Genomic DNA, 12,596 nt, shown 5'->3' on the forward strand with positions numbered 1-12,596 from the left:
ACAGATGGTTTTATTCTGAGAGTGAACAAAAGTTCACACTTTGAAATTTATCAGGACACTAAAAAAGACCCACTTTCAATAACTGCATATAAAAATCATCATCATCATTGCAAATATAGATTATGTTAAAACATGATGAAAAATACCTACTGTAACTAAATTAATACATCTGTCTATAAAGGTAATATTAAGATTTATTATGGATGAGTTAAAACATTTTATTGTGTTCAAACTGAAATGAGAAAGCCAAATAATTAACTTCACCATTTCCTTAGTAAGATGTGCAGAAATACAAATACCTTCTACCCAATTCTAAAACAAAATAAAATTCATCTTGGACAAAGTTTCCCTTTCCAAAAGAAAACCTCACCAATTTAACAAGTCCCTTGAAATGTGTGGTTTATTAAAAACCTGGTGTTAAGTCTCCGTTGGCCCTGGAAAGTTTGAAATTAATGCAGATAGCAATTACTGGAGCTGGTTCAGCCATAAATCAGGTCCAAACTGACTGAGAATTCTGTAATTTGGATTTTTAAAGGAACTTCTTTTATGAATGCTGTGTTATAAAGATTTTCTATATGAATTTCTGTTCCATATCATATTGGATCTTCTTTTCTGTCTAAAAAGAAATGCATGAAATGAGCACTATTACAGCATGCCACATGTGTTTTAACACTTTCAAGAGGAGTAGTTAGTGAGATGACTTATTCTTTAGCTCTTTTTTGTAAATGAAAATATGAGTCATGCTCAGAGATGTTTTTGTACATGTTAAAAATACATCTGTGTATGCAAAACATGGATAGGATAACATATTACTATCTTCATTACTGATAAAAATACAGCAATTTGTTAAATTAATTTAGGACTGCTTCTCCAAATTTTAGACCAAAAAAATGCAGTTTAATATCCTGGGCTTCTCAAAGGTATAGTTATTCAAGGCAGGAATGGGTAATAACAATTTATATCCTGCAAAAAATTAAAATGCCAGTAGCAGCTTGAGCTTCAGAAACATATTAATGGTAAAAGCAGTTTGACCTCAGAATTTAACAACTACAGCTTGGTGCAAGAACAATTCCACCAGCCTGCTGATTTTTCACTTTATGACCAAGTCAAAACTTTTGTTCTGTGTGGGAAAATAGTTCTTCGTTCTATGGAGGATGAAATAGCAGTGCCATTTTAAACACCAAAAGCCCTCAGCACAAAGCTTTGCCATTTAAAGATAATTAGAGCTTTTTGAAGCTTAAATCAAATGATCATCCTACTTATACATAAAATAGCCAATAAATTACCCTTTGCATTTCTCTAATGAACGCTTTTAGTGCTAGCAATTTCTTTTACAGCCAAACTCACTTCCAAGCACTATGATATACTGCTATTAAACTTGAACTTTTAGCCACTACAGTAGTAATTGCAGGAGCAGTTCATGGAATGCAAAACTCTGCTTTTGTTAAATGCTCACCCCTCAGCTCCATCCACAGCACCAGGAGGGCTCTAAGTTTAAATACTGCATAAATGAGTTTATTTGTATGCTCAAAGCACTTTATTTGTGTACTCAAAGCATAGGATAAATTTTGCTCCGATGCCAAAAAGCAACAGGAGCAATCAGCACAGCAATTTCACCTGCAGTCCAGCATGCAGCTTTTGGTGCAGCTCCTCTAGCAGCACAAACTCCTAATAAATGAGTTTGCTTTTCAGTCAGTGGAGAGAAGAGTCACAAGTGTGCGCATGTGTGTGTGCGTGCGTGCTCACGTGGCTGTGCCAGAAGTGATGAGAAACAGATGTGCTGCTGAATTGGTTCATTGTAAATCTTGTACAATTTTCTGTTCTGCTCAGATTCATGTGGAGAACTATAAACCCCCGAGGAAAACCCACAGGTCCTCTTCTTGTTGCTACATTCTGGCCTGATCTGCCAGAGAAAATTGATGCTGTCTATGAGGCTCCTCAGGACGAGAAGGCTGTGTTTTTCTCAGGTATTGGTTTTAAAGGCTATATTTTTTTTTACAGGTATGGGTTTTAAGTTTCAAAATCTAAGTATTCATTTGCATAATGTACCTGGGACAGGGAACAGCCTGTGTAAGAGCCAGCAGGTAGGATGACCGATGTCCCTATTCACGAGTTGAGGATTTTAGGACAAAAGCTGGATCTGAAACACTCAAAACAGCATTCAGCCTTCAGTAAAACAAAAGAATAACTATAAGAACCTAAAAAGAGATAATAAACAATAGGCAAAACCAAACAGGAATCATTACTTAAAATGCAAAGAAACAACAACAGTGGGAGCTCTCTTTCCTTAGTCCCTGCTCTGTTTTTGTTTCCTTCCATTTTAAGCAATTATCTCAGCACGTGTTGCTTGAGAAGATCACATTTTTTTTCTCCTCATGCCTCTCCTTGTCTTGGTGAAACCACAAAGCCCAGAGCTCCAGGTGCACTGCAGCCACCAAAGGCATCCCAAGGGGAGCGCAAACTGCCACAACACGGCTGCCTCCACGGCTTTTTCCTCAGAAGCAGCCCTAGGCCAGGGCTGCTTTTCCTCACTAGGGTTAGAGTTAGGGTTATGCCTAGAGTTCTTTCTCCTTGGTGGCTCATCAGGCAGAGGATACAGGGAAGCTGCCTCCGTGGGAGAAGAGGAGGACAGGAAGCTCTGCTCTGTCTGCCACATATGGCTCAGCTGTAGTGGCCAAATGAGCAGAGCTGTGAGACTGTTTTCAACATGAAGAACTGAGCCAGCAAAACCTGGGCTCCAGTATCTACTAAAAACATGACTAAACATCTCCAGTCATGTAAAAACCATATGGCAAAAGTTGCTGTACATTTTCTGTACAGGAGAGAAAAAAGTAATGATAATCTATTCCACATGGCTCAGAGGCCATTTGCTTCAGTTTACATAGATGGGGGAAAAAACCCTAAAATTAGTCAGGCAAACCAAAACACTTCATATACTGCATATATTATATATAATCCTATCACATCTATACCTCTCCTTTTCTTTATAAACTCCAGGAAAACTGAGCTAACCTGCTTTTTTAAAGAAATTAATAAGAACTATCAAAAAACAAGGATTGGTTTGAAAATAACAAAACTGTTTAAAAATACTTATAGTATAGGACTTATAGTCCTTACTTATAACACTAGTTAGTCCCACCCTTTGCTCCTGAATAGTGAATCAATAACTTCCAAGAATCTCAAATGCTACACCTTACAGTTTTCTCACATTAATACTTTACTTACTTACTTTCCCACTAGAACAGGATCAAAGAAATGTCCTTCCATGAATAAATCTTTCCATGGCTTTCAGAGAATTCAGTGAGGCTATTTACTATGCAAATTATGATTCCATGTAAAGAACATGGAACACTACCACATAGTCCATTAGTACATATCTGGAGAGACATTAGACAATGTTGTGTGACAAAGGACAACAGGAACTCTGAGCAAAAACTTCCTATTAATCACTCAAAAAAACTGGCCAACAAAATAAATAAAGGGTGAAAATGAGCTGCTGCATTTGAACATCAGGTGCCCCTGCCTGGTTTCAGACAGTTTTCATTCTACAAAAAATTTCTTGTATAAACTACTTGTTTTAGCATATAAGTCCAATGTACCAAGGCAGTGTCTGTCTCAAAGGTGCATCAGCTAAGAAGGGAGGAAGCAAGAGAAAAGAGGGGATGTCTTTTTCTGAGGCAAGGAGCACTTCAGTAGCAAAAGCAGTGGTAATCACAGTACACTTGGAATGTAATCACAGATGGTAAAATACTAGAAAGTCTAATGGCACAGCTAGCACAATAAAAAGTCACAGGGCAAAGCAAAAAAGAAGAAATACTCTTTTGTTACTGATTAATAAATAGTTTTTGTTTGCTTTTTTTTCTCCCCTGCTTAGGAAATGAGTACTGGGTTTATTCAGCCAGCAACTTGGACAGGGGCTATCCAAAGAAGCTGAGCAGCCTGGGACTGCCCCCTGATGTGCAGCGTGTGGATGCAGCTTTCAACTGGGGCAGGAACAAGAGGACATACATTTTTGCTGGAGACAGATACTGGAAGTAAGATGCATTGGGTGGTGGTGGGATGCTGTCAGCTGAGCTGTCTCCAGGGCTGAATGCACCCTGAGCTTCAGGAGGCAGGGACCAAACACAGGGCACATCCTCTGGGAATGCAGAACAAGGGCTGCCAGGACAGTGCTGACAGCAACAGGAAACTGGCACATATTTGAGAAAGCAACAGCCTCAAAAACAGCAATGGAAGAGGGTATCTGGGAGTGTCTGTCAGGCTGCCACCACTAACAACTCATCACTGTGCCCCCATGTACCAGCAACTGCCCCACATCAGTCCCTGGCTCTTAAGAGGGACGAGTTGTCCTTACTGTCACCTCACAAATGCTGGGAGAAAACTCTACAAGGAATTCCTTAAAAATACACTGAGCTCCAATCACTTGAATTCAAAGACTGATCAGATTGCCTAAGAAATTCTTTCACTAAGCCATCAGGTTAAGAGGGACTGGATTTAAAGGAAACAACAGTGTGACTACCCAAAACATGCTGTGGATGAGTGTAAATCCTTTCAGCAGCTGATCTACCATCACTTACACCTTTGCTCTACTAATATAGTTGGCACTGAGGAAATCTGAATGGGGCACAAGTGTATCTGTAAGCACTTTGAGCAAAATCTTAGCTTCAATTCATTTGGACAGTCTCTCAATCCTTTTCATATTTCCAGTGAAACTCGGGTGACCTGCTACCATGCTCTTATCATCTTAGATTAAGAAAGAATGTCCTTAAAAATTACTTTTTTTAATGATTTTTTTTTAATTCAGGTGTAATGTATTTCTACATTACACCTGAAGAGTCTACTAATTGTATGACTGTATTTAATAGAATTTCATTACCATAATTGCCAGGAAGATCTGGCACAAAAGACCATCTCAAAAAGCAGAGGAGGATCTTGGTGAGTTACCTCTGTGCTGTCAAAATGGCATCAGAACAAAAGAGAGGCCCTGACTCCTGCAGTCACTGTCAGAGGCCTGTTCCAGGAACAGGACTTCACTTCAGGAATGAAGACATTACACAACAGGCTGAAAGTGGACCCAGAAAATTAATAGATTCTCCAACCTTTAAGAGTTCATTCTGAGAGATGTTCTATACAAGATATCAAAGGAGGTCTCAGTATAACTGAGTCCATTTTATGTTAACAATAATTTCATGTTATGATTAAACTGAATGACTTTATTTTGTTCTAATGGCTGTGGATTCTTGTAAGTAAATAAAACAGTCTTTCCCTACAATTACCACTTGATCATAATTTTCAATTACTTTAAGGACAGTGCTTTTCTCCATTATCTAAAGAAAAAAAAAAACTAAAAACTTAAAGAATGTTATAAATTCTTTAATGTCATATTGTAGAGACCATTTAAACACTTACGAGTAGTTCTAATACAGCCATTTGCAACACTTCAGACTCCTACTGAAACCTACAGACTATGAGTTAAAAAGCTGCGGGTTTCCTCTGTACCAACTATTGTTTTGATTAACTGTACTGCAGGGCCTCCTGCAGTAATTCATCACTCCAATCACAGACAGTATTTCTATTAAAGTAACTTATCAAGTGCAGTCAGTGCAGAATGCATAATTTATTGTTAAGGAAACAAAATAGGATTAAATGATTTCTATCTGTGTAAAGAAGAAAGCAAGCAGTTGAAAAATAGTTCAGGAAAAAAATGCATCTCTGTTGAACAGACGCTCTGACCCTTAAGTATGTGGCTGTTACATTTTATACAAGGACTCTGTCAGTGGAATCAAAATACTTACATACCATAGTCCTTCCTGTGTCATTATCACACTTACTTTAAATGGATTTTTTGGAAGCCTTCTCTCTCCTTCATTCCAGCCACAAGCTATTTTAGTGTTATTATAACAAGACTGTTGAGCAGAGCAAAGTTTTGTGAGGGAGGGGAAACGGAGCTGGCTCAGATTCCACAGCTGAAGTTTTAAAGCTACCCAGCAAGGTATTAGATTTTCTTTAAATAGCCCAGAAAAAAAAAAAAATAGTAAGGAATTTAAATGAATCATTTAAATTGATTTTGACCAACCTAGTGCTCATTAGTACTGGTGCAACTTTGGATATATTCCAAGTAGTTCCATAGAGCAATGAGGGAAAAGTAATCTGAGATATCTATGGACATGGATAAATAGAAACTGGGAACATAAATGGTTTTCTCCCTCCAGTACTGTCAAAGACAACCTCTCTGAAGTCTCCTGCTCCTGAAGAGGTGCTTGAGCACCTGAAGGGTCATTGAGGCCTCACATGATGCACTTGAAGCCTGGTTCAAACTATATTGCACATCACAGTGCTCAGGACACCTCCACGCCTCCTGCTCAGCACTGATTCCCATCCAAATTATGTTCCTGGAAGGAACTTTCCTTAGGAAGCGTATTTTCAATTCAGCATTGCATTTTTGAAGGAAAGATGTAAAATTTCACAGGGTTTTAAAAAAATCAGCAATAATTATAATGAAATAGAAATCATGTTACAATCTCAGTTATTATATTTCTGTTTGTTTTATATAGTCACATTTGCTGAGAACACCCTGAAAAATTATATTAAAATTTAACATTAAATGCAGATGTGTAATGTAGAGATATCATTTCCTTCAGGTACAATGAAGAAAAGAAGAAAATGGAGCTTGCATCCCCTAAATTCATTGCTGACTCTTGGAATGGTGTTCCAGATAACCTTGATGCTGTCCTGGGCCTTGGGGACAGTGGTAAGCTGTAATTCTGATTTAAATCACTAACAAACTCTTATTTGTTTACTTAAAAACCTATTGGAGACTAATTTCTTGTGGCCCATGAGTAGGAGCCAAATGGAGCCACCCAATGCCTGATGCACAGGATGTCCTAACACCAGGGTGCATGACCGAGCCAGTCCTTGTGGCTTGGACATTTCCCAGCTCCTTGACACTCCCCAGGTTCCTCCACACCAGCACACAGTCCCAGCACCATTTCAGCACCATCCTGCCCTAGCACAACCAGAACTCAAGGATGATAATCTCCCTGATCACAGGCATGAATGGGTTTTATGTCGCAATTTTTCTTAATTTCCTATGCACTCCAACTGAGATCCTGGCCCGTGGTTTTAAGGGGCCTTAAATTTTGCACAGATATGCACTCAAGTCTGAGAGCAACACTGGTGTCACATGAGTCCTGACTCAGTCACATTTTCAACAACTAGTTTGCCAGCAAACATTTCATCCCAGAAAATTCTGGCTCACAAAGTAGTGACCTTAATAAGGCTCCATTTAGCAAGAGCTCTCTTCTACAGGATGGGGATTTCAATGTATTTTTAATAATACAAATACATATGAATACTTTGGGAAATAAGTAATTCAATTAATTAAGCTTCATTAAATCACTAAGACAAAAAATCTTTGACCAAAAATTATGTTCTCCATAATCTGAGCATGTTTATTTATTTATTTTAACAGGATATACCTACTTTTTCAAAGATCAGTACTATCTACAAATGGAAGACAAGAGTTTGAAGATTGTTAAAATTGGCAAGATAAGCTCTGACTGGTTGGGTTGCTGAACCACATGAGATATCAATAACCAAATATTTACTTTTTTGTTATATGCCTTATCTGTAATTAGAAATAGATCTGAATGATAATTACTGGACCAGTCTGGTACTGGCACCAAGACACTAAGTACCAGTACTGTACACATCAGATAATTTAAGAGTGTTTGCCTCCTCAGTATACAAAAGATGTTTACTATATATTCTGGTACAATTTTTCCGTTGTCGTGCTAGTCATAGTAGTGCTATGAACAGAACAGCCATCATTCTTTATTGCCTTGGTGCTTAAACAAAGCCTTGGAACCTTTGGAGACTGGATCATGCCCCTCTGTTATTCACATACCAGATAGGCTCAAATGAGATGTACCAGCAGTGCACTTTGATTTTTATTTTTTTAAAATACAACTCTGTTATAAATGGATGGTTTGTCTTGATGTTCTTCACCCTCTTACAAGTTTGATCATTACTTCCATTTATTTACATTATAATACAGAAAGACTGTCAAAGGCACAGGTTGCCTCAGGATCTGCTTTGTGTTGATGCATGATAGAATCATGGCAAAAAACTGTGTTAAAGTATTGTTTTAAAGTACTTTTTATTTTAATACCTTAGTTAAATTTAGCAATTTGCTTCATGCACTTTGTTACTACTATATAACTTGTTTATATGGATGGAAACGACTCAGATTTTTGAAGTCAATGCGTTATACATAAAAGTCAAGTATTGTTTAACGTGTTTTATTTTTCTGTTCCTTAGAATATTGGGGGGGGTTGTTCAATTAGGCTTTGTTCTTTTCACAATCTGATAGAATGTTTCTCATTAAAAAATAAACCAGAAAAGAATGTCCCACACATGAAGTGCCAACAAGACCAATAAAATCAAATTACACTGTCAACACTACTCATGGCCAGGCTCCCTTGTATCACTTGAAATTATAAATCCAGTAGCATGTTTCAGTGCATTATCTGTCAAATCAAAAACATTACCCCAGTATATAAGCACACAGGGGGGTTATTTAGAAACCCAGTTTATTTTCTCTGTTGGTTCCAAGGTGCAATTGCAGCAATTTAATTAAAGAGATGATATGGCCCCATGTCTGTGCAAAGCCTGCTACTCTCCCTGAACAGTTTCTGCTCCTGTCTGTCCTCCACACTTGTATGTATGTATTCTGTAGGGATGTATGCATCCTATAGGGATGGAAGCTTGAGAAACAGGGATGTAAACCCTTACCCTGCCCATGAGATCAGACACCATCTGGCCAAGGATCTTATCCTACTCCATGCACATGAAACACTTCATAATCCTCTATGGATCAAGCAAGGGATCAACCTAGGTCCTTCTAAAAACATCTCTAAGTCCTTGATTCACAGAACTGACCAGTAACTAATACCTGAGCCCATGGTCTGCTTTCTTCTCATCTCATTTACAACTTCATGTTTGTTTACACTCAGAGCTTTCCTGTTCAAAGCAGAGTTTTTTTACTATGATATTCTGAAAAGATACTTTTTCTAAAATGGCATTTGCCGAATCATCTTTTAATTGCACTCATCCAGATATAACTGCACTTTAGGAAGCTGTCAATCCAGGTAAGGATTGCTACAGACAATCCTCACCTGGATAAGCCAGCACTATTTTTACTTATGTCAAAAGGAAAGATGCCTTATCTCCTCTTCAGAATACTCATTCTCATTAGAAATCATTAATTGCCTTCACAATTAGTCTTGCACCAGAGCCAACAAAAGAAAACACAAAACAAAGTGGCTCTAATTGCAAAATGTTAGTGTTTCAGTTTTTACAAACACCTGGAAACCCTCTTATGATAGCAGGATCTATTTCAGGGATGTATGATCTCTCCTGATCATAAAAATCTTCCTCCACTAGTGCTGAAAATATTCTCTAGCTTTAATGACTGCCAGGCATTCCTTTTGAGCACTGCAATGATTTAAGCTCTGTTTCAAGAATCCTCAATAACCATCCCCTGAAGATTTTTATGTTCCTATGTCAATACTGCCCCAACATGCCTATTCTAGCATCTGTATTTAATATGGAAGGAGTTTCAAACATAGATATAGTAGAACATTTGCAATGGACCTTCCAGCTCTGAACTTGCTAAATCACTTTTCTACTGATTACTGAAATAGTTTCCTTTTCGTCTACAACTCATGCATGTTTTGCAATATTGGCAAATCTACCATCTTATGTTCTGTAGTAATAGCACCATAATCCTACAAAACTCTGCACATCTGGTGGGTGTAAGGAGTTCTGCTCAGCATCTCCTTTTGTTCTTGCCTGTGTAAACCCATTCTCCAATGACTAAATCGCTGGCAGAAAACCAGAAATAAATTTTCTATCCTTAACCCAATGCACACTTCTTTGGGTTCAGTTTCAGACTGGCGACTTAAAGATTAACACAGGTCATTTATAAACACATCTGTTTCTGCTCATCAGCTGTAACACTTGCCAGGTTATCACTTACATATGTCAGACAAGCTGGGGGAGTACACTGCCTTTCTCATTAGCCTTTCACATCTGACCTGGGAAACACTAAGTCACAAAATGTGTCCTGAAAAAGTCTTTGGGTCTAATTCCACTTATTGAGAGCCACTTCTAAAACCTCCCTCTCCTTTCCTGTTGGTAATGAATTAACCATGAGATGGAAAGTCCTTACCTGAGAAGCACTGCAGCTCAGCCTGTACCCAACACGTCCCACGCAAACCCATCCCACTCATTTGCTTCCCTGTTTAACTCCAGGTCTGTCCCAACACTATGGACTTTCTTGATGATATCTGGACCCTTGGCTGAACCAGATTATCCTTCCCAAGCCTCTTTTTTCACCTCTCTTGTGCACTTTGAGACTGTGCCCTTGTCAAGGAGGACATTGCCTTTCCTGCCCTCAACACGCTTCTCCCAAGACATTTCCAGAACAGAACCAAGAGATTTTACCTACTTTCTTCAAAAAGAAGCAAAGGGAAAAAGCATAAGCATTTACCTCAAAGCTATACAAAATCCAGCACAAGCATTTATTGAACTTGTTCTACTTCTAGAGTTTTATTAAATTGAAGTTGGGTTCACATAGAACTTTTTGGTGTCAGGGTAGACTTGCACACACGTTGCACTGAAGCTTGTTGCAACACGGGGAGAGTTCAGACACTCTTGCTCCTTGAGCTGAGGGAAATCTCTCCCAGTTATGAGCAGGATGGGCTGCAGGCCCCCAGCAGGGCAGCTCCAGTCCAGTAGGGCAAAGGGCAGTGGTTTAGCAACTGCTCCAGCACAATACATAAAGAGCAGCCAAGGCTATAATGAAATGCCACAGCTTAAACACTCAACAGACAGAGCAGCCTGAACTGTGAATCATGCTTAACATTTTGTGTCTCACTAATACTTTGCATTTGCTAAAAATACAATGTTTTCCTGCTATTCTGTCTTGACTTTACAAAGCAGCAGTTACTCATAAATTTTAGGAATTGACTGTAACTGAGCTGTTCTTAAAATCAGGAGGAAGTAGGCTCTTTAGGTCCATTTCGGACAGATTATTTCTATTTATAAACTCAGACATGTATGTTTTTAGCAGCAAAGATTAAGTGAATGAACTACCTCTGCTTTTGGAAGAGCTGAAATCAGAAAACAGGCAGGCATTGAGCTCCGTGGAATCACAGAGACTGGTACATGCAAAGAGAAACACTTGCTCCAGACTGGTTATGTAAAACAATCAGAAGTAATAGGTGTTTCCAGGTAGGAAACTGTAATAAGAACAAAAACAAAATCAGGAAAAGAACTCAAAACAACAACCAAGCCAGCAGGTTTAAAGAGGCCTATGACAATCATCTTGTCCAACTGTGTGAAGGTTAATTGACCTAAACCTGCCCAGCACATAACACCAGCTTTTCCCTTCTCCAGAAAATAAATCAGCAAAGAACAACCCAGGGAAGTAAAGTATAAGTGTTCAGGTGACCTTGCCTGGTAGCACTACTGGAGATAACAGCCAAGAAATCCAAGATAATAATTTGTTTTATTACTCAAACACTTTCTGCAAGAGCTGCAATAGCTGCATGAGAGGCCACACCAGCACTTGCAGGTTGGTCAGCCTAAGTAGCACTGGGAAGGCTGTATCCACACTGCCTGCTAATGTCATCAATGGATCATTCTTTCACCTAATTTTGCAAATCCCCAAACTCCCAGGAGGCTTCTAAAGTTCAGCTTCAGCCAGATTCACCATACTCATGTTCAGAATCTTTCAGACAACCAACAAGCCAGCCTGGAAGAGGGATACAAGAATAAAAGGCCTCATGACACTACATTTGCCTTGCAAACCCTGCCACAGATGCTCTACACAATGAACCAGAGGGTGAAAAACAGAATCTGTTGAACTTTCAGCTGTCTTTTTCTGCCCAGTCCTCTCTTCTGGGACTTCTCAGAATTACTCACAAATGACTGACTTGCTTTGCTGTTAAGAATTTGTTAGCATTGCCAAAATAAACTAAAATTGTAAGAGGATAATTGTTTTAATTTAGATTAGCCTGGAGTTTGGCAGTCTGTCCCTGGAGTTAGGTGGAGGTGGTCTCCACTTTCTAAAAAGGCAGGAATTCACAATATTAAGCTATCCAAGTGGGCTTATTTTCCATGTCTCTTACCACTGCTTCACAGTTATATTCTGTCTTGCCTATGCCTCTTACAGCTCAATACTGCTGCCAAAAGGGCTGAAGCCTGAAAGCAGCTTCACACTCTGCAGCTGGGTGCCAGGCAATGATGCAGACCCAGCCCCTCCACTTCATAAAGCTCCTAATCACCACAAGCCAAGGACTTGGGAAATTCAACCCCAGGTCTCCCACCCAGTGCCTCATTACACAGTCACTTCAGCCATGGAGACATTCTTTCTGCTGTGGCTGCACCTAGACAATTCTGGCCACGGCCACTCTGCACTGCTCTCCTTTCCAGCTCCCTGAACCTGACCCAGTGGAACCCCACAGCAGAGTTCACTGCCTCAGGACAGCAGCAGAGGAGTGAACAATGCAAACCAAGCCACAGGACTTCTC

The 12,596-nt window shown here is 39.2% G+C and overlaps 1 protein-coding gene across 1 annotated transcript in view; it reads left to right on the forward strand.

Annotated features, from left to right (window-relative positions):
- The window catches only part of MMP2 (matrix metallopeptidase 2), a 29,619-nt gene extending 21,156 nt beyond the window's left edge, over positions 1 to 8,463 (forward strand). The window contains exons 10-13 of the mRNA XM_059857120.1: positions 1,831 to 1,967; positions 3,875 to 4,034; positions 6,642 to 6,751; positions 7,472 to 8,463. Of these exons, the coding sequence (XP_059713103.1) occupies positions 1,831 to 1,967; positions 3,875 to 4,034; positions 6,642 to 6,751; positions 7,472 to 7,575 (511 nt within the window). The 3' untranslated portion in view covers positions 7,576 to 8,463. The remainder of the gene's footprint in view (positions 1 to 1,830; positions 1,968 to 3,874; positions 4,035 to 6,641; positions 6,752 to 7,471) is intronic.
- Positions 8,464 to 12,596: the final 4,133 nt, after the last annotated feature.

This window comes from Haemorhous mexicanus, chromosome 12 (genome assembly GCF_027477595.1).
Source record: "Haemorhous mexicanus isolate bHaeMex1 chromosome 12, bHaeMex1.pri, whole genome shotgun sequence".
NCBI lineage: Eukaryota > Metazoa > Chordata > Aves > Passeriformes > Fringillidae > Haemorhous > Haemorhous mexicanus.